The sequence below is a fragment of the Equus quagga genome, chromosome 20 (assembly GCF_021613505.1).
Source record: "Equus quagga isolate Etosha38 chromosome 20, UCLA_HA_Equagga_1.0, whole genome shotgun sequence".
Lineage (NCBI taxonomy): Eukaryota > Metazoa > Chordata > Mammalia > Perissodactyla > Equidae > Equus > Equus quagga.
Window position 1 is genome coordinate 43,496,931 of NC_060286.1, and position 22,549 is coordinate 43,519,479.

Below are 22,549 nucleotides of genomic sequence, written 5' to 3' on the forward strand. Positions count from 1 at the left end.
AGAATTCCCAAACAAAAATGCGGGGACAAGCAGATCTTCTTGAGCAATGTATTATAAAGACCCAGCTCCCTCATTTTAGGACTACCAGAATTCTAGTGACTCATTTCATTAACTTACGTTTTCAATTAGGAGAGCATTTATTGAGCACCTGCTCTGTCTGAAGACTTTCTGCTGACACTGAGGACACGCTGATGAGACTGTGGGCCATGTTTTCAGGGCGCTTAAGCAGGGAAGGGTCACCATGATACAGTGTGGTGTGCCACAGCAGGTGCATGCACTAAATACACGGGAGGAAACGATGAACTCCTGATGTGTGAGGGTGTCAGGGAAGAATTCCTGGACAGGATGACCTCTGGGTTGAATTTTGATGAAAACAGGAAGATGCCAGCTCTCCATGCACAGAGGATAGTTCCTGAAAAAGTTTTTGACCTGATGCATGACCCAGGGACAGCACATCGTCAGGAGAGCCAGAAGGTTGAGTTTTGTGAGATAACAATAGAAGGTTAAGCTTGGAGAGCTGGCAGGGGCCAGGCTGTGAGTGCCTGAGGATGTGACTTGGATGCCACAGTGAGAAGTTTAAACTTGTTCCTGAAGTTGCAGTGTGCTTTTGTATAAGCAGATGAGTGACAAGGTCAGGTTTGTGTTTTAGGAGTTCACAGCTTTATGGTAGACAGATTGGAAGGTGTGCCCGTGAAGGCCAGGACACCAGTGAAGACAGATGCTGAGTAATGGGCCTGTGAGAGAGCTGAGGCTCTACACTAAGACCCTGGGAGTAGAAGTGGAGGGTAGGAAGTTGACACCAACCAGGTGTCACAGTGGCTCTGGATATGGGCATGAGGCGGAAAAACCTGATGGTTTCTAGATTTCAGGCTTTAAAAGGATTTCTGCAGAAAGAAAGACAGTGAAAGAGTATGATCAGAATTCTAAATCCTTGATTATCCTTAAAGGAAAGAAACTGCCCCTTTGGAATTCCAAGGACACAGTGACTGAGCTGGAATTAAGGAGTAGCCTGGTCATAGTGAGACTCACGTAGGTAGTTTTGTCCCGTAGCTATGTTTGCCAGGTGAAACTGCAGACTTCCAGCCGTTTCTCTTGCTGTTTCTCTGTCTGTATACAGTTAATTTGCTCTTATAGTTTTCCCACCTGAAAAAGGGGACTCTGTTGACCCCTTAGGAATTTTGACTACTGTGTATAAAGAAGTCAATATCCTTTGAGTAGGAGGATTTTCAGCTATATTTAAACAACACATAGGATACTTTGATAACAGCCAGTCACTATATGCATAATTTGACTAGTCCATTTAAAATATTTCAGTGTGCTTTGGGAACAGGTTAAGAGCACAGTGTGCTTATGTTATCGATTGACTTTACCACTTTGATATGAATGGTGACATCTTTTTTAGCATAAGCTTTATACCTAGCTCGGAAGACATTGTCCCTCTTGCATAAATAATCAAACATGTAAAATGTTATTTTCTTTAAAGCTAATAAACTTTTTAAATTACTGTTTGAAAAATAGATACAGGTTAGCAGCTGCTCCAGAATCCCCAAAACAAGTTTAAGAGATTTTTATTCTTTGACAAAAATGAGATGGTTTGGGGAGGAAGGTATGTGCTTTAAACAACAGGTTGCTCTTATTGTCACTGGTCCATCATACTGTTGTTTCTGCCTTTGCCTGAACCCAAACCCCCTCCCAGCCTGACAGAAATGTTCGCTTACGCAGCTAGCCCTGCCTCAGTTTGTACCACATCTTCCACCTGTCGGCTGAGACATCAGAAGTCGATGTCCATGTCAGCCTCTGGGCACCCCAAGATGATGTTACCTCCAATAGACAGTGAAGGAGATAACTTCAAGGCTATGTAAGAACAATGCACATTCCTTGTGAAACTAATGTGTACCCACTGCTTCTTAATTTTGTGCTGTGGATTATAGTCCAAGATTTTGTTACAGTTGTCCACAAAGTGTCCTTCTTGTGTGTGGTTTCAGTTAAGCACATCCTGTCTCATGGTGTCCTTGGTCATCTGTGTGTGTCTTCATGCCTTATGCATACTACAAAGGGTGTAAGAAATTCCCCCTCCTCTCCAAGTTGCTTTCAGCATGTGGAATTTTATACTTAGGCCTTTTGTGTGCTTCCAAAACTTTTTAGTTGCCTGTTCTTCAATTTCACCTGCATAGCCTTTTATTTCTTTTATATTTGCAAGGTTCTCTGCATGTAAGCAATTTGAGAGGGAAGCAAAGGAAACAGCTTGAGTTAGCCATTTTTTGTTCTAGAATTTCCCTGCGTTAATCTTGTCCTTGAAAGTACGTATGTACTCTTCCCTTAAACTCCATGAGGCTTTGTTTCATTAGATACTATTCCTTTGGTACCCTTTCCCATTTAACTTACCTTTTGTTCCTAAGTCCTGTAAAATACCCCTTGGACCTGGATTTATTATAACTGCTTTTCTCCACTGTATATAAAAGATATATTGTGATTGTAAATCTTTGTGTGCCATGTTTGCCACAGAGCCAGGATTTTGTGAACAAAGATGTAAGAATTTATTACTTTCTGATCTCGTAGCACTATTCCTGATCAGAGAACTCCAGTTGCTTCAACACACAGTATTAGCAGTGCCACCACCCCAGATCGAATCCGCTTCCCAAGAGGCACTGCAAGTCGTAGCACTTTCCACGGCCAGCCCCGGGAGCGGCGAACTGCAACATATAATGGCCCGCCAGCCTCGCCCAGCCTGTCCCATGAAGCCACACCATTGTCACAGACTCGAAGCCGAGGCTCCACTAATCTTTTTAGTAAATTAACTTCAAAACTCACAAGGAGGTAAGTGCCAGGCGGCGCTGGTTGTTTGGAGCAAATGCAAGAGCAAAAAGAGAAATGTCTTCTCCTCTGTTGTGTGAAGCCACTGCCCAGATGCTGTTCATTTTGTCTTTAGCTCATCTGTTTCTGGTTTATTTATCTAATTTTATACTTGAAAACCTCTTAGAATAGAAATTACAAAGTTCAAAGTCTTTTCACAACACTCAAAGTTCTGAAGCACTTGGGAGGTTGTTCTTTAATTATTGTTCCTTTTGATTACACATCTCTCCACAGGGCATGTAAACTGCAGTTTAGCAAAACCCTAGATCCACTGTAGGCGGGGGCCTGGCGCTCTGTAAGCAGTCCCTGAAGAACACATTATACAATGTAATCATCCCCAGACACAGAGGAGAGAAATATTTCCTCGTCTCTCATTTCATTTCATTGTCATTGAGGAGCACTGAGTTTCTTAGAGTCTAAATCTTGAAGTTTCTCTATGTTGGTCTCAGTAAATTATAGTGAAAACAAGGTAACTTTCTTAATTGCTGTAGTTTTGGAGACAAAGTGCCTGGTTTATTCTTAGAAAGAAACTAGTATCTGGTCATGTATAAAATCCTTCATGTGTCCAGCAGACTATCATTTTGGGTTTTGGGAAATCTCTAAGGGTTCCTGAGGTGCTTTAACTTTGTTTCCATAATCTAGTCTGGAGGTTGCAAAAGCCTAGAAACACTGACTGCTACAAGAGAAAAAAGAAAAGATACCACTTTGCACCCACCATAAGCAAATAGCCCAAGGCATCTTTAGCCAGGGCCACACCCAGGAAACCTGAGAACCCCTGCAGTTCCTGGACTCCCAGAGGAAATTCTTTGAAATTAAACCTCACTATAGATTAGTATGTGCAAGGTTTGTCTTCAGGTTTGTCTGTTACAGACCTTCTTCATCATCTTATCTTACTCACAGAACAAAGGTAGGGTCTTCTCAGAATCTAAAATGATTGATGCCCTCGTCTTTGTTTCTCTGCACTCCCTCTGGCCCATGAGCCTATACTGCTCTGTTTCATGCCATCTTTGTTATTTAACCTGCAAGCTAAGTACCACTTTTCAATCCCCTTATTTCCTCCAGTAGTTTTATTTTATTTTAGAGCAATCATCTAAAACTTAGACGAGTCACATTTAACTGTCTTTCCTCAGATGATCTGTTTGTTGTCAGGGCATTGTATACCAGATTAGGGAGGACTTCTGATGTTAGCATTGACTAGAGGTCACAGGAGTCAAAAGGTTCCAGTCTACCCTCTTATTCTCTTCTGAACCCCTTTGCTCAGACACCCCATTCCAGACTGGGCAGAAGAGCAGAATCGTCTATAAAGGGCCTTGCCAGGTTTGGGGCACCCATTCGTGACCAGCGAGAGAGAGAGTGAATTCAAGTCTGGTGACTTCCAGAAGAATTCATTCCTTCCTTTCAGAGTTATCCCATGGCCTATGCCAGGCTGCCCTGTCCCCCAGTTCCTTCCTCGGGGACTAGGCTGAAATGGAATCTGCTTCTGAAATTTGAGTGGTAGCAGATGGAGCCAGGTATCATTCACCTGGCTGATTACCTGCCTGACCCTGCTTAATATCAACTCATGTTTTGCCCTCTGAGCCCCAAGCACAACAGGGATGTCCAGCAGTCAGGTCTGTCTAAGCTTTAGTTAAAGGACAGTCAGTTTTGTGACTCTTTGGTCTATAACAGGCTCTTTAAATAAAACCTTGCACATCATTAAAATTCTTCAGTCTGTCTCCTTTGTGTGCATTTTTTTTTGTCATCTTAATATTATCGGTGATAAAAAATACTATCAGCTGCCATTTATTGAGTGCTTACTAGATGCTAAGTTAAATAGACATAGATGTATAGATATACTCGTTTTACATATATAAATATGTATGTGTGTATACACACACATTTTCTCTCACATACTCATTTAATCTCCACAGTCTACCCTGTGGAGAAGATATTATCCCAGTTTCATAGAAGAAATAGGTGAGGTTCAGAGAGATGAAGGCACATGTTCAAGATCCTATGGCAGAAATGTGCTGAGCCAGGTCTGTGGCTCCAGAAGAAGCCCTTGCAGCCGCTCCCTTGTGCTCCCTTGTGGAGAAAACCGTAAAGGACTGTTGCAGGCAGGAGCCCTTTTCCCGCATTTTTTAATTGTATGTATTCATCTATTTGAATTGAAATTGGAGACTGAAGTTTCCTATTAAAACAAAAATTCTAGGGAGTGCCCTTGTATTTGCTAGATAGGATGCTGCCTGAGTCATGAATTGCTTAATGAAACCAATTAGATCTTCAGAAGAAAACACAAAAACAAAAATTCTAGGGTATCATCTTATTTTATAATTTCCAGGCGATTTCCACCCCTAAATTTTTGCAGAAGGATAGTCTTCTGTTTGGTAAAGTTTGCAGACTGAGGTCTGTAGTCTCCCTTCACTTGTAGACAGTTCATTCTTAAAAACAAAGTCCTTGCTGCTGTGTCAGCCTTCTTATCCTCCCCTGACGATAATTCCTAGGATTACAGTTCTAGTGTCTGAAAGTCTCAGGTGTTTACACTTAGGGTGCTGCAAAGGAGAGTGACTGCCAGTGACTTGGTGGGAAGAGGTCTGGCCTCAGAAAACCCACACTGCTCCTAGCCCTGCCCTGGACATGTGTGGCTTGGAGAGCTTGGGCTCTGCGGTGCTTTGCAGTCAGAAGAAGCAAGGCTTTCCCTTCCTGGGGCCAGGCCTGGTCTGCTTGGGCACTCAGTGCCACCTGTACCCTGGAAGCAGAGCGGTCCTGGCATGGATGCAGGGACTCTGCACCCCAGATTCATCCGTGTGGCCCCAGGCACAGTGGGAGGGCCTCAGTCCTGCAGCTTCCTCTCCTTTATCCCTTAAGGGATTCATGGGAGGAAAAGTTAAGAAAAAGAGTCCTGTGGTACTTGACCAATAACCCTGACTTTTCTCAGGTTGAAAATTTGAAAACAAAAATACATTTTCAAGACCTTTTAGTCAATTTTCAACTAAAATAATCTTTTGAATAATACTGCTTCATATTTATGCAGTGCTTAATTATGTACAAAATATTTTCACTTATTATCTTCTCTACTGTGCATAACCCTGCTGTGTACCACTTTTGATCTGATTATGAAAGTGGCTGGCAGTTATCTACCGTAGTTAGATATTTTTTAAATTGCTCAGTATCTGGAGCAATGCCAGCGTTATCCCAAATTAGGGGGAAAAAAATCCAAGGAATTCATTAATTCGGTCAGTCACTCAGCAAATACATGTGAGTGCCTGCTGGGTTCAGTCGCAGAACTGGGTTTTAGAAATGGTTTGATGGGCCCAGCCTGCACTTGCCTGGAAACGCTGATAGCATGATAATACAAGCCTGAGTCATAGTTGGAAATTTTTTTGTCAGATTCTGTTCAATACAACCTAAGCATCTTCTTAAATTTTCTTAATAAGCAGAGTTACTACTTTTAAATACAACTCTTCCAGTTTAATACATAAAACATAAAATGCAACCCCCTCTGTTACCTTGTCATTTAGTTTTCATTTTGATAGCTAAAACTCTGAAAAGCCTACTTCATTTTAAACCCTAAGAAGTTATTTTTTTTCCTCAAAAAGTGATTTTTATCATACCACTGTGACAGACATTCTGTTAATATTTAAATCATATTCCTAAAGTAATGATTCTCCTAATGGTTAAACGTTATATAATGAAATTTTTAATGTTTTATACAAAGATGAGATTTTTGTTCATAAGATAATTCTGAAGAAAATTGAGAAATGTTGTTACTAGTACATTGCAAATGACTTAAGTCATTTCTTTAACACAAGATGTCGAATTTTATTATCTTAAAGTATATCCATCTGAAGATCCTTAGTAAATTTGATTACAGCCAGTGGCAATATTTACTGCTGAATTTTTTCTTACGAGTACAGATTTTTTATATTTCTAATTAAAAGATCACATACTCTGGGCCAACCTGGTGGTATAGTGATTAAATTCACGTGCTGCCTTTTCGCAGCCTGGGGTTTGTGGGTTCAGATCCCCAGCACAGACCTACGCGCCACTCATCAAGCCACGCTGTGGTGGCATCCCACATAAGAAAATAGAGGAATATTGGCACGGATGTTAGCTCAGGGTGAATCTTCATCCCCCCAAAATAAAAAGATCACATACTCAATTACCTGCAATAATTTTACTTTTTCAACAAATGTCACTGTTTTATTGTTTATTGGCTAGAAGAGGAGCCCTGTTTTATTTGTTGTTTTTCTTTTTCTCTGTAATTGACTAGATTTTCTCTTTAATTTATGTAAGTCATTTTTGTTAATTTTTTTTTTTGGCTTAATTTCTTTTAGAAACATGTCATTCAGGTTTATCAAAAGGTAGGATTTATGTATACACATTTTTTTTCAATCCTCACCCCAAAATGGCTCCTGCAATTAACATCAGGTTTGGCTTTCTAGCCCTGTTTTTTTTCTTTAAAACTAAACTTTCTGCTGAGAACTAAATACTTATTTCTTTGAGAGGAAACTGTGGGAAGAGATAAATTAACTGTCGGGCATTTTTAAAGGGACTGTGGCACCCCTGTAACAAGAGGCCTACGCATGCTCTGTGCATTTTCTTTCTTTGGTAGAATTATTTAGCATCCAAATAATTCTGTCTTTACTAATAACACTTAGCATGCTTCTGTTTGAAGAATGAGATGTTCAGTAACATTAATGTACAATTCATGATTAGCCTCAGGCATGCAAAAGGTAAGTGGTAATTGTGTTAGTCATCATTTTTTATTTCACAGAGGATTGAATTAGCAAAAGACTTTAAAATGACAGGGAAATTAGTTGACATTCTGATGCTTGAAACAAGCGTAAAATTCATGCTTACAGCCTCATTCGGTTTGGGTTTTTCTGAAATTAAGATGTGAACAGCTACATAGCAGAACTGTGTTAATATTTTCAGAGTGTTGAAAAGTAAATAATATTCTACCTAAAGCCACTTTCCACCAACCACTGGAGAAAGCATATCTCATTATTTTTACTTAAAGCACCGTAGTAAATGTTATTCCTACTAGATGAATACTTTTGGATGTTGGCAGTCAAGAGAACAAAAAAGTTGCTCACTGTCTTGGAATGCACACATATAAGGCAGACAATCTGCCATTGAGGCTGCATTGTGCCTGTGCCGCTCGACTCACTGTAAGGCCAGGCTACGGTTTTTTATGGTGATGAAACCAGTGGGTCACTGAAGGGCTTTGTTAACATGAGCTCTTTATCAAAAACTGTGGGAAGAGTGCTTTCTTCCTGTGGGAAATTCCACCCCGTGATTATTTTTTAATTGATCTTCCCAGTTGCCAAATTTTTCGTTGGACAGAAAATTTTATAATTGAATGTAGAATTCAACTGATAGAATTCATTTCCTTTTAATTGGAAACCCATTATACTTTAGGGAAGTGATTTAAAACGTCAAAATAACTTCATTCAAAGGCCATGAGTGTGCTCAGACTCCAGAGCTGGGCAGGGGTTCCTATTGTGTGTGTGCAGCCAGACTCCTGCGTGGCCTGCGTGGATACATGAAGAATAATCGCTGGTTGAGTCACAGCTGTGAGAGTAGGAGTTTTAAAATAAGCTCATCTGGTGAACAAAAAGTGCTTTGTTCATTTTATGATGTTTGTGTTTGTATATGGGTGGTCATGTACTGGTATGTAAGATTTCTTTTCTCTTTCCCACTTGTCTGTGCTTCTACATTCTATTCGTTGAGGCTTCCAACTGAATATGAGAGGAACGGGAGATATGAGGGCTCAAGGTGAGGGAAATGATTTTTACTTAAAATATTTTATAGATATTTACCTCATTTCTGTTGCAGAGGCAACACTCTTTTCTGAATATTCTGCGTCATATTCCTGCTCTCAATGGAGGATTGCTTAGTTAGGTTAGCATTATGTGGTTCAAGAAGCGTATGTGTGTCCCTGCTGCTGCCTCCCTGGGGGCCTGGGCCCACACGCTATGCTGTGCCCTGGTGGCCACATGAGGGCGTCGGAGTCCCGCTACCACCCACTGGTGAAAGGCTTCCTGATTCCAGCCTCACCTGGCTTTACATTAGTATTTGGGTGTTAAAATACACGTCTCTCCTACCTAGGCACTGACAACCTGAAATACGAGGTCTGGGAGTCTGTAGGAGCACTCTGGACGTGTCAGTGACTCTTAGCATGGTTCTAGTCTCAAGGAATGAAAACAGAATATTAAGTATAATTTTCGTATTTCAGATTAGTTTGGTTTTTTTTTAAGAATGATTATGTAGGGGCTGGCCTGGTGGCATAGTGGTTAAGTTGGGTGTGCTCCACCTCAGCATCCCAGGTTCGGATCCCAGGCATGGACGTACACCACTCATCAAGCCATGCTGTGGAGGTGTCCCACATACAATATAGAGGAAGACGAGCACAGATGTTGGCTCAGGGTCGCTCTTCCTCAAGCGAAAAAGGAAGATTGGCGACAGGTGTTAGCTTAGGGCCAGTCTTCCTCACCAAAAAAAAACAGAAAAGAAAAGAAAAAAAGAGAACAATTATGTAGCCAAGTGTTTGTGGGGGTTTTTTGAGGAAGATTAGCCCTGAGCTAACATCTGTGCCCATCTTCCTCTACTTTATATGAGGGACACCTGCCACAGCATGGCTTGCCAAGCAGTGCCATGTCCACACCCAGGATCCAAACAGGCAAACCCCGGGCCACCAAAGCGGAACATGCGAACTTAGCCGCTGTGCCACCGGGCTGGCCCCAAGTGTTTTGCTTTCAAATTTTGTATAGCTGTCACTGGGATTTGGGGGTAGGGGCAATCACCACATAAGCTCAGGACGCTGTCATATTTCCTGATCTCTTCCACTTGTGTCCTTTTTTATACCAGTCACCACCATGCTGTTTCAGGTCGTTGGTAACTTATTTGCTCTCTTCCTGGTCTTTCTAAAGCACAACTCTGATCATACGACTTTTCTGAATGAAAACCTGCAGTGGCCCCAGTGCCTGACTATGTCCATGCAAGGCCCTGTGTGGCCTCAGAAGCCCCAGCTCCCTGCCCCACCCCCCAAGTTGAGACAGAGTGTTGAGGTGAGAGGAGCCAGGCAGCATTCCCACCCCTGGGCCTGACCATCCCAGCCTTGAGCAGGTTCTAGCTGTCCTGAATTTGTTCCCCATCCATCATAGGACCGAGCTCCTGCTGTGATGAGGATCAGGTACAGTGGGCCTGCCCATGCAAGTGCTCAATAAAGGCCAGCAGCTGTTGTGGGGTGACACTTTGACCCCGGTTCCAGTCTGTCTGTGCATTTTATTATGCCCTAAACACTTTCTGTGCTTTATATACCTCCTTGCCTTCGCTTATGATGTTCCCTCAACACACAGAAACTCTTCCCCAACCTCTGTCATGTTGAAATCCCACAGGCTCTTCAGAGCTCTTCTCAGATGCCCTCGTCCCTCATGATCCCACCCTGCCTTTCACTTGCACTTCTATTAGCCAGGCCCCACCTCCATCTGTGCCCCTCTAGCAGGCTGCCATATCTTTCCTGTCCTACTGCTGTTTCCTTAGGTTACAATCTTCCCTTCCCCCACTCCAACTTAGTTTGAGAACTTTTGCTAATTTTCGTAACTTAGCAACTAACAGCATTTTATACATAGGAAGCTTCCAGTCAGTTTTGGTGGATGTAAACCAAATTGAATATTTTCCTAGCAGGTTGGCAACAGGGAGAGCTATGTGCATAGTAAAACCTATGACCCACCTTCAGCTCTGATGAATTTGCCGTAGGATTAAGTATATTTAACATACCTATTCTGGGTGTTTTTAGTGCACAAGAATGTTAGGCATTCATCATCCTAGTTAAAGCACCCAGATGCACACATGAGAATGTAAATAACAGTTTTCGGCAAATAATGATGAAATGCCTTGGAACAGTAAGATAGTAGATGCCTGTTCTTGGAGTTTCTGAGAGAGCTGTGCCTGGACCCCACTGTGACACCACTTCGTGGATATTGGGACCACAGCTTGCATTTTGTGAATCCATACAGTTTGCATTCAAACTGGTGGTTTCAGTGCTCAGTAGCAAATAAGCCTTAACATTTCATTTTTCTATTTCAATAGTAAGATAAGGTCATCTAAGAATTCCTTTTAACTGTGAAATTAGAAGTTTAAATTAGGGGGCCCCGGTGGTGCAGTGGTTAAGTGCGCACGTTCCGCTTTGGCGGCCCGGGGTTCACCAGTTCGGATCCCTGGTGCGGACATGGTACCACTTGGCAAGCCATGCTGTGGTAGTGTCCCACATATAAAGTAGAGGAAGATGGGCACAGATGTTAGCTCAGGGCCAGGCTTCCTCAGCAAAAAGAGGAGAATTGGCGGCAGATGTTAACTCAGGGCTAATCTTCCTCCAAAAAAAAAAGTTTAACAAAATACAAGGAAAAATATCGATGTGGGTGGAGGGGACTGAGAGAATGGCCCACCCTCCACCCAGTTGTGCACACAGCATCTGGGGCCATTTGCAGAGAAAGTGATTTTGAACTGTGTTGAGCCACTGGTTATCCAGAGTTAAAAGTTACGGTGGAGGTTATCATAATTGAATTACAAAGAAAAACTGTGGTAGAGGGGAAGCAGCCAGGCCGAGCAGGATCAGAGGCTAGCCTGCTGACCCCTCCCTGCTGAGCTGGGTCTGTGAGGGCCCTGACACCTTCTACTGCCTGCATTCAGCCTGGGAGGGAGAGCTGGGCTCTTGGAGATATGATCAGCTCTCTACTTTGCCTGATTTCCAAGGATTCTGTTTAACAAATTATTTTCTTAATTTTCATAAGTACAGATGGCTGGTGAAGATTCTCAGCCAAATAGATTTTTTGCATGTGTGGCTTAAGATTTTGGAGAGTGGGAGAGATAATAGGTGAATACTTCTTAGTAGAGGAACAGGTTACCACATGTGAGCCTGTGCAGGAAAAATGTGGAGATCAGCTATTATGCTATTTTAAAGATGTTGATTATGAGCTAGCTAAAGTAGAAAAGATTGGTTTTCCTGTGCAGTTAAAAATAAACCTGCCACTGTGCATTTCAGTCGCAACGTATCTGCTGAGCAAAAGGACGAAAACAAAGAAGCAAAACCTCGTTCCCTGCGCTTTACCTGGAGCATGAAAACCACTAGTTCCATGGATCCCAATGACATGATGCGGGAAATCCGCAAAGTGCTGGACGCCAATAACTGCGACTATGAGCAGAGAGAGCGCTTCTTGCTCTTCTGTGTCCATGGCGATGGGCACGCAGAGAACCTCGTGCAGTGGGAGATGGAGGTGTGCAAGCTGCCAAGACTGTCTCTGAATGGGGTCCGGTTTAAGCGGATATCAGGGACATCCATAGCTTTCAAAAATATTGCTTCCAAAATTGCCAATGAGCTAAAGCTGTAACCCAGTAATTATGGTGTAAATTAAGTAGCAATTTAAAAAGTGTTTTCCAGAACACTGATGGAAATGTATAGAATAATATTTAGGCAATAACGTCTGCATCTTCTAAATCATGATATTAAAATATAAGGTTGAGAGCACGCCTGGGAGCGAAAGCTGGCCTTTTTTCTACCAATGCACTACATTAAAGATGTGTGACACGTGTGCCCTCTGTCTTATTTCCACTGCCCTGAAAGTCAGCGTGTGACATCCATCTCCATGTGCCTCCTGTCTGTGTGGGTGTGAAAGTCGACTGTGTGTGTATGAAGTAGTGCATACAGAAGCATCTCCTGACACTGGCAGCCAGAATTGTTACAAGTACCTCTGCGGGAGATCATTTGGTGCTAAAACATTAAAATTGCCAAGAAGGAAAATAATGAATTACTACTAAGAATTAACCTTAAGACTAGTTGATAATACAGGTTTACAGTTCATGCCTGTGGTTTTGTGTTTGTTGTTTTGTGTTTTTTTTAGTGCAAAAGGTTTAAATTTATAGTTGTGAACATTGCTTGTGTGTGTTTTTCTAAGTAGATGCACAAGATAATTAAATTCACTTTTTCTCAGTAAAATCTTGCATTGTCTCCTAATACTATATTTAAGACTCAGATTAAGGCAGTGACTAAAAGTATGTCTCTTTGCCTCCACCATCAAGTTGAACAAAAGCAATTGGAAAATGTATAAAGGCTTGGGGCCGCTGTGTCCTTAGTGTGGGTCCTGGCATTTTGTGATTACTAGCATCTTTCTTCCCCAAAGGCAATAAAGGGAGAAGACGGCCCTCCTGGTGACCTGAGAAGGAAGGGAATCGGGAGTGGCTGGCAGCCTGAGCCTCAGGAGCCCCTGCGCACCCCTGTGTGGAGAAACTCCAGGTCTTGACAGTTCTGGGTTTATTCTCCATTAAGTATGTAATTTTCCTCTCCTTTCTTTTTTTGTGATTCAGTACATGAATCAGACCTCCAGCTTTTTTCCAACACCTACATGGTTATATAGAGGGGGTAATGAACTCTGTCAGTCAGTTTGACACTTTAATCTCATGGGGAAGTTGTCACTTGATTGGTGTGCTGTTTGGGTTCTAGGTTTGTTAGTAGTGGTCAGAGTATGAAAGGCTGGACAGATAGTCAGGCAGTCACAGATCCTTGTTGTCTACCAGGCCGGGCACTGTTCTAGGTGTTTGGGACACATCAGTGAACCAAACAGAGATCCTTAGCCTGATAACGGTGGCAGTCAGTAAACACTAATAAGTATCTAGTATGGAACAAAGGTAGTAAATGCCATGAGAAAGTCACAGAGTGGGGTAAGGCATTGCAGAGGTCCTGGGGCCAGTAGTGATGGGTGGGGACAGGGTGCTTAAGCAGAGACTTGACTTCAAGGGACACATCCACACAGATCTCCGGGAAGAGTGGCTGGCAGAGGCCTGAGGCCAGAGCACACCAGCGTGCTGGAGCAGAGTTGTGGGTGATGCGGTCAGAAGGCCCACTGGGTCTTGAAGACTATTGCAAATGCAAGTCTTTTACTCTGAAATGGGAGCTAAGGGTGGTGGGGTGGGGCGGGAGGAGGGGGGTTGAACAGAGGAGTAGTATGGCCTCAGGTTTTCACAGAATTGCTGTAGCAGCTGTGTTGCAATTGCAAATCATCATAGGAAGAAAGGAGAAACCAGGAAACAGGAAAGCCGTTGGGCGGCTGTTGGCAATAGTTAGGCAAGAGATGGTGCTGGCCCAGTGAGATGGTGATTGGATTCTAGAAGTTTTGAAACAAGAGTCAACTGCCCTTGCTCTTGGATTGGATATGGTGAATGAGAAAAAGCCAAGGATGACTGTGCGATTTTGGCCTGAGCCACAGAAAGGATAGGGTTGCTGCCAGTTGAAATGGAGCAGGATGTGTGAGCAGGTTTGGACGTGTTGAGTTTGAGGTGCCTTTAGACACCAGGTGGAGACTGGAGAGAGACCCTGGGAGCCCTCCACAGGTGAGTGGTTCCTATTTAAAACTGGGGGAGAAGCTCACCAGAGAAGAGGAGAGGACCAGCCCTGAGCCCCGAACACGAAGTGGTGAGGCCAGGGAGAAGAGGCGGAGCAGGCAAAGGAGCACTGAGGTAGGAGGAGCGGCAGGCCTGGGAGCAGGGAGGATGGCGGCGCAAATGCCCTTTAACACAAAAGTACAGAGCATCATTTTAAGCTCACTGGAACTTTCAAATCTCTATTAAAATAACAGTAAGTCCTCTCTCCCTCCTTTTTTCATTTGAGGCATCCTACTTCCTTTTCCAGACCCAGTTCCTTTCAGCCTGCACTTCTGTAACAGCTCAGTGTGCATGGGTTCCTGTGCGTCATCACCCTGCAGAAGTGTGCAGAGATGAAGGGAGCTCTGCCAAGTAAAGGTGTGGCTACGGCCTGGTTCCTTCTTATCTTTATGCCTAGGACACGTTTTAAATTGTTTTTCACATCCATCTTCTCAAGGACAAATTGAATACTAGAAGTTAAACTCCTTTAAGAGAAATTAGTTTACCACATACCCTGATGAAATAGCTAGTCCTTAGCAGACACAAATGTTCGTAGTACTTTCAGTTGCTTATTTGTCATAAGCAGTGTGTGCATTTTAATACATTACTGATCCAGTGAGAAATGACTGTGTCTGTAAGACCACTGTTCACCCACAGAAGTCATTTGTTGGTCATATTTAAAAGGCTCTGTTAGTAATTGACATTGACTTGATTTTACCAGCAACATAAGTAGTGTTACTGAGTTTTACTGAGGTTAAAACATGAAATCTCATCCATTACTAAGGGACCCATGCCCTTCCTTTAGATGCTGCATTTTCAGGATGTGACATTTTTATTCTGCATACAGTGAATTTTGAAAAGGGATGTTTTCGAGTACTTGAAAATCACTTGAGATGCAAAGACACGGCCACATTTTTTCCTCCTTCACTCCCCTGGAATCCCTCTGAGGTGAGGTAAGGTAGCTGCTGGGGGCGGTGCTGCTGGTCTTATTTACCCAACAACCAGAGTGTTGTCCTACTCCTGAAAATAAAGTTGATGTTCCAGTTATGCTGGCTTTCCTCTCCTCTGGATCAGCAAATCACAGGAACCAAGACAATGTTCCTTAATGACATACCTGGCTCTCAGGTCCTCCTTGCATTTCTAAAAGTGAAGATTCATGCAGAAAACTGTTCAGAAACATGACTGACTTTCAGAAGCAGAGTGGATACTTCAAGGATGCCTAAGTGAACTTGTAAAAAAGTACTCTGCCAGGAAGTGAGCCCCCGGCTATAGAGCAGGTGCTGAGGCTCTGCCCACTAGTTACTGAAGCAGAGTCTGGGTGGCCATGAAGGCTGGTGGTCCAGTGGGTTTCATTCTGAAACAGGACTTCTTAGATTCACTTCACCCAGATGTCAGAGCCCTGCCTGTTTAGAAGTGATTTAGGCAGTGCAGCCTAGTGGTTGAAGTGTACGCCCTTGACCTAGGCAGCCTGGTTTCCATATTCCAGCTTCATGACCTTGGGTTTCCTCCTCTAGCAAGTCAGCATGTTAGTAGTAATATCTCACTCTGGGTTGTTGGCAGAGTCCACCAGACAACAAGTGCAGCAGGGCGCCTGGCAAATGTTAGCAAATAGGGCAGCTCAAACAGGCTCAGGTCTTTTTAAACAAAAGCATAAGCTAACCCTCTCCTCTTCCTCCCCACCAAGCTTACCCAGGGCACGGAAGTCCTTGAACAGTGGACTCTCTGGCTCTCAGGAGAGGACACTCCCCTTGCAGCAGAAGACTTGATAGAGAAATTTTAATTTCTAGGGGCCGGCCCCGTGGCCGAGTGGTTGGGTTCGTGTGCTCCGCTTCGGAGGCCCAGGGTTTCACCGTTTTGAATCCTGGGCGCAGATGTGGCACCGCTCATCAGGCCATGCTGAGGCAGTGTCCCACGTTCCACAACTGGAAGGACCCACAACTAAAAATACACAACCATGTACTGGGGGGGGGGGGGGGGGAGAAAAAGGAAAAGTGAAATCTTTTAAAAGAAAAAAAAAAAGGAAATTGCAATTTCTAAAGTATAGAGTTCTGGTCTCTAAGCCTGCTGTTAGAAAAGTTGACAGGCCTGTGCTACTAACTTCCTGGCCTCAAGCCTTTGCTGGTGTTCCAAGAGGACAAGGAAGATCAGTGAGCCTGGGGTAAGGGCGCAGACAGAAGGAGGCTGATGGCGCCCTGCCCTCCTCTAAGCTTTTGCTCATGTCTCCTCCTCAAAGAGGCCTACCCTGGCCATCACATTTAAAATTGCACCCAGGTCTCCCAGGCCTGTTTGCCTAACTCTGCCCTCTCACTGTCTGCTGTTCTTAACACACCAACAGTCAAGATCATTTACAAATTTATTTTGTCTCTTGTGTCTACCCTCCCTGCCCTTACTAGAGTATAGCAAACCACATGGGGCAAGGATCTTCATCTTTTTTTCTTCCTGTATCCCAAGTACCTAGAATAGTGCCTGGTACACAGTACAAAATAAATATTTGTTTGATGATGATGATGAAGAAGCACAGGCAAGAGATACCTAGAAAGCACAAGGCAGCTTTAGTGGCTTCAGTCAAAACTGTTACTGAGGTTTGCGCACAGCTGCCCTGACCCCAGATGGCCAAGGATGAGACAGGCAGTGGCTGTGGGAAGCTGTATTTTGGTTTGTGGCCCATCCTACTTGGTCTCCAGCATCTCTCGGAGCCCTTCCTGTTTTATAGACAAGGCTCAGAGGTGGGATGAGAATGGAGCCCACAGTTCCTGGGTTTGGCCAATGTGCTTTTTTCTTCACCGAGCTGCCTGTAAAGCTGATGCCCATATTGTGTCATTCAGCTCTAGTCAGACACAGACCACTCAAGTCCCCAGGTGAGTCATACAGGAGTATGGTCATACAGGAGTAGGTCCTGCATCGCATGACATTTGCTGTCAGGTGTGAAACTGGGAGTTGAAACACTTGGCTTAACACCTTAATCTGTGTCCCACACGACAGAGTCACGTGGTCAGTGTATCATTTAGATTTCAGTCTGTTAAAAGAGTAGCAACCTGAGGCTTGGCAGCTGTGTATAAGCTGGTGTTTAATCAGGAGATCAGAAAGTTCTCTAGGTATTGACAGTAGCCTTCACCTCTGACTGCTCTGTCACTGGCGTCAAGCCGAAAGTGAGATGTGGTGAGCGGAAGTCCTGGTTCGTTGTGCCCACACGTGCCTCCCACCTGTGATAGGGAAGCTGGTTCTTGGGTTCACCTAGGGCCGAAGACTAGACCACCACTTGCTAAGACGACCTGGATCTGCAAAGGTGAAGGCTGGGGAAACTGGAGGCTGCATTGGGCACTTACGTTGCCCTTGGCTTTGTTTTGTTGGTTTCTTTTGGTATTTGTTGTTTGTGTAGTGGGGCTGATCTGTTAAAAATTCTGAGGTTCTCACATCTTTTCCAGCTCCCTGGATATTCATTCCTATGGTTTCCAGCTGTGCTGAAATACCTTCGTACCAAATGGGTTGATAAATAGGAGCCTTTGTGGAGGTTCACTGAGAAAAGAGACAACTGATCATGCTGCAGCTTTCCCCACCAGGCTGTGCCTTTTGCAGTTTCCTGCTCTCTTTCTACATCCCACCCACCTAACCCACCTCTAAGTGCTATTTTAAGCCAGCATTGTAGAACTCATCCATCAAGCAGAAGGGAAATCTACAGTTGCTCATCAGGAACGTCTCCAGCTTCTGCTGGGCACCTTCAGTCCAGGGTGCTCAAGCACATGCACACCCCAGGGAGCTGGGAAGAGTTTTGGCTGGTTCTGCATTTTCCTGATGCGGATCGGCTTCTTGCACCACCCTGGTGGTATCTCCTGCTCTCGGGAGTTTTAACTAGTCAAGGCTCAAGTATGTGAAGATAAAAATTGTATTGCTTCCCTGAAATTTCCTTCTCCAAGTTAAACTGATCTAGTTCTTTTCAGATGTTTCAGGACAAGAAATGAAGACTTTTCATCTTTGTTTGTTCATATGGTCATTCATGGATCTGCATATTTTGAGGGGGTAGGGGGGCAGCTACTCTGGAAGGCTTGGTGCTAAACTCAGGGGATCCAGAAATAAACAAGGTAAGACCCATGTCCTCCAGAAGCTTGGTCTGATGGCAAGAGGGGTACAGACACAGTCCCAAAACCCGGTATGGCCAGTGCTGCATGAAGGAATGCCAGGGCTCGAGGCTGAGCAGGAAGCCTGGTCTGGGTGGAGGAGGCAGGTAGAGATGACAGCCTGAAGCACCCCCTAGTTTGCTCAGTGGAAGAGGAAGGAGTAGCACCTGCAAAGGCAGGTAGGGAGGGGCCCAGCCTGTCTCAGACTCAGAGTGTGGTGGGGCAGTGACGGGGCCAGGGTGCTGCTGGACGGGCGCTGTCTTGTTGCTGTCTCAATAAAGCATGTCTCAGACAATGCACCTCTGTTCTGTTAAGGGGACTTCCTTAGGGAGTGACCTGGCAGGCTTCAGGGTAGAGTTCTGCTGCTGCCAGACCAAAACAGACTCCATTGCACTGGGAAGCCAGGTCCTGGGGACCAGAGAGGAAGGCGTGGGGCACCTGGCATGGCAGCTTCTTCCGGAGTGAATTCTGCGCTGACTTGTCTCTCCCTCTCTCTCCAGAGGGAGCTGCCAGCAGGCGTGGGTAGGTGTGAATACATTCTCAAAGCAGGCATGCTTTGCATAGAAATAAGCTGGGAAGTAGGAGCATATGTAGCCATGTTTATTAACATGGCACCAGTAGTCCTTTGGTAGAGAGTGCCCCTGAGAGCCGTTTCCCAACACCAGGAGCTGCACCCCTCCATTAGCCCCAAATGCACTGTGCATGCTAGGATGCTGCTTGGGCTGGTCCCTCCCCTGCTCGTGTCCTCAGGCCAGTTTCTGCTCACTCCTCAGCACCCAGCTCAGCTGTCATCTGCTGCCTCCAGTCCTTGAGGTTCTTAGCCTCTCAGCCCCAGCCCAGCTGGCCTCTCTCATTGGCTGTCCCTGTGCCCTGTATTGCTGGGTCCTCTGCATTTTCTGAGCTCTGGAGAATCCTGATGGCTCATCAAATATGAACTCAGCCTGTCTGTAATGGATGGGAGTTCCCGTTTCCCAGAAAGGCCATGCTGGGCGTCGTTTTGTCCTGACGTTGCTAAATGTGTAGGACATGTTTTGCTGGGTTGCATTTCCTATGATCATATCATTAATAAATTGAACTGCACTGGAAAAGCAAAGTCATGTTATTGTATGTCCTTGAGGCTAGGCAAATACAGAAAAGCAGTCAGCACCTCGATCCTCCTTCCTGGTGTAAACAAAGAGTGAGGAGGCGGCGGCAAGACCTCTGGCCTACCTCTGCTCAGAGCGTCTCCTCTCTGAGATAGGCACTGTTGCCATGACTTGTGGTGCAGCAGCACAAGTGGCCCCTACCAGGCACAGAGTCAATTTCAAGTATGGATTTTTATGCACCACCTTTATTTCTTTTTGAAAATGTAATGCATTCAAAGTGCTGTTTAATATGTTGGGCAGTTGATGGGTAAAAAGTATCGACAACTCTAGACTTCTGACTTTAGTGAAAATTTAATAGAAGTTTTGTGGGGTTTTTGCTATATTGTGTATTTCTGGAATAACCTGGGCCTGTGTAACCACAGGCCACCTGTACCAGTAGTCGGAGCAGCCCAGGTCAGTTGGCATGGATGAGTGAGGGAAGGCCCAAACCCTGACCCCATAGTTGGCATTCTCAGAAGCTTCACAGTGAAACAGTTGTATGACAGGAGAGTGACAAAGGATAAAGCCCAAGGAGAATGACAGGTGAGCACTGAGATCCTTCCTGAAAGGAAGGCTGGAGCAGGTGGGAAAGTCTTCCCTGGAGATTTGGGTATAGGTGGGTTCTGCGCTTTGGGTGGGCAGCACAGAACGTGGAAAGCAGAGAGCAGACATGCAGACAGGAGCCCCAGGTTAGACAGCAACAGCAAGTGAAAACAAGTCTGGAGGTGTTAGTGCCACTGCCATCAGTCTCCGGTCTTGTGTGTGTGTGAGGAAGATGGTCCTGAGCTAACATCTGTGTCAGTCTTCCTTTTGTAAGTGGGATGTCTTCAGAGCATGGCTTGATGAGTGGTATATAAGTCCGTGCCCAGGATCCCAACCCACGAACCCCAAGCCGCCAAAGCGGAGCATGTGAACTTAACCACTATGCCACCGGGCCAGCTCATCGTGTGCCATGTTGAGTGCACATTGGCATGGGGGGTGTGCCCAAAGCCAGGCTGTGTTTCTGAAGCCAGTGGTCTCAGTTCCAACTAAATTCCTGGACACATTCACCTCCAAGTCCTGCAGGACCCTGAGCAGACCGGCGAACACCAAGTTGGGCCCCACTTTGCAGTAGGGTTCGTAAATGACAGAGCAGGGTCCCAACCCCAGTCCCCATCGCCCAGTCAGAAATGGTGCTGGCCGTGATGTGTGTGCACCAGGTTGCACACAGGCGGGTGTTCCACCTGCCAGACTTGGGTGGTCTTTGTCCTCATCCTAAGATGGCCACTGGAGCGTTTTAAAAGCCCATGGCTATGGCTGCTGCCAGAGAATCTTGGAAATATGCTCCTCTAACTGGAGCTGTGTGCCAGGCTCAAAACCAGGGTTTTGCTCAAAAACAAAAGCAGAAGGGGAGAATGGCTGCTGGGAGACAAGCAGCTGTCTCTGCTCAAAGATTTGTCAGAAACCTGAGGAGCTAGAAGGAATGCTTTTCTGGGTCTTAAGGTTAATTATTTAAGTCAAGGCTTAAATTTTGACAAGCCCCCAAGAAGGGTGTGAAAGTCAGGACTTCTGAAACCAAGCAGAACATTTTCACTTCTCTGTGTCTTTAGCAAAGCAGGACGTATTATGCAAAGACAGGTTTGGCGAGAGAAGTGGAAAGAATCCACATGCTGTGGAGGACCCCTGCAGAAAGCCTCTAGCCACACTTGGAATGAGGATTTTTGTCATCCAGTTCACATGTAAAAAGCCTCAGTTCTCCAAACTGAAATGCTGTCTCCTGCTCCAAAACCTCACAGCCAGAAAGATGACTTCTTACCAGTCAAAAGATTGTTTCCCTTTGTTACCTATGGAAAAGGAAATTAGATCAGAATCCATGTGAGTGCAGTGTGCAACCCGCAGCGGGCTTTAGGAGGCTTTGCTGTAGGCACCGGCGGCTCCAAATAGAAATTCAGGGGCCTGCCGGGTGGCACAGCGGTTAAGTGCACATGCTCCGCTTAGGAGGCCCAGGGTTCGCTGGTTCAGATCCCGGGTGCGGACATGGCACCGCTTGGCAAGCCATGCTGTGGCAGGCATCCCACATATAAAGTAGAGGAAAATGGGCACAGATGTTAGCTCAGGGCCAGTCTTCCTCAGCAAAACAAAAAAGAAGGAGGATTGGCAGCAGATGTTAGCTCAGGGCTAATCTTCCTCAAAAAAAAAAAAAAAAATGCAGAATAAGGAAACTTCCAGGCAACTGCCACCTGCTCAGTTACTGCTAAGAGAAGGGGGTCCTGCACATGAGAGGTCTAGAATGTTCTGAAAAGTCAAAGAGCAGTGAAAAGAGCCCAGGACTTGGAACTGGATGATCTCACTAGTGATCCTGAGCCAGTCTCCCTCTCTTTGCCTCAATTTCCCTGTCTGTGGGGAAGCCTCAGGAGTGGTGAGAAGTTTGTGAAGAGCACATGAGTGGTGGTGGCATGAAGTCCTGCTACCTCAATAGTCTCCCACGAACTGTGACACAGAGCATTTTTTTAAAAACGCCACTTTAAAAAAGATTTGTTTTGGGTTATATAAGTAATACATGTTCACTGCAGAAAATTTGGAAAATAAAGTATAAAGAAGGAAATCACCTGTTCCCCGACCGCCCACAGTTAACTACAGTTCTCAGGGATTTTTCCATACGTGTTCTGTGTGGGATCTCAGAGGACAAGCTGTTTTATAACCTGCTTTTACACTTCAGCTTTTTTAAGCATGTCGCCATCTCACTCAGTTCTGTTGGGGATGCCTGCGCAGTGCCTCATCGAGGGAGATGTCCTGGTTTTTAACCAAGCCTTTATTGTTCGCAGCCCTGACCCATTCTTCCCTATTCTAAGTAACTGTATCTCTTAATTATTTCTGTAGGCCAGTGGTTCTCAAAGAGGCAGGGGGCGATTTTGGCCCTCCCGGGACATTTGGCGATGTCTGGAGACATTTTCTTTGTCACAAGGAGGGGTGGGTAATACTGCTGGCATCTGGAGGTTGGAGGCCAGGGGTGCTGCTGAAGTCCAGCAAGGCCCAGGGGTGGCCCCCCACAGAATCACCCCGCCAGGTGTCAGTGGT

General features: G+C 45.0%; 1 protein-coding gene across 6 annotated transcripts in view; it reads left to right on the forward strand.

Annotated features, from left to right (window-relative positions):
* Positions 1–12,428, forward strand: part of MARK3 (microtubule affinity regulating kinase 3) — a 103,219-nt gene extending 90,791 nt beyond the window's left edge. For 2 of the 6 annotated variants that reach the window (XM_046647344.1, XM_046647347.1), the window contains exons 15-18: positions 2,560–2,817; positions 7,170–7,196; positions 8,569–8,613; positions 11,882–12,428. In XM_046647344.1, the coding sequence (XP_046503300.1) occupies positions 2,560–2,817; positions 7,170–7,196; positions 8,569–8,613; positions 11,882–12,227 (676 nt within the window). In that variant the 3' untranslated portion in view covers positions 12,228–12,428. The remainder of the gene's footprint in view (positions 1–2,559; positions 2,818–7,169; positions 7,197–8,568; positions 8,614–11,881) is intronic. The other 4 variants (XM_046647348.1, XM_046647349.1, XM_046647346.1 and 1 more) reach the window with 3 other exon arrangements.
* Positions 12,429–22,549: the final 10,121 nt, after the last annotated feature.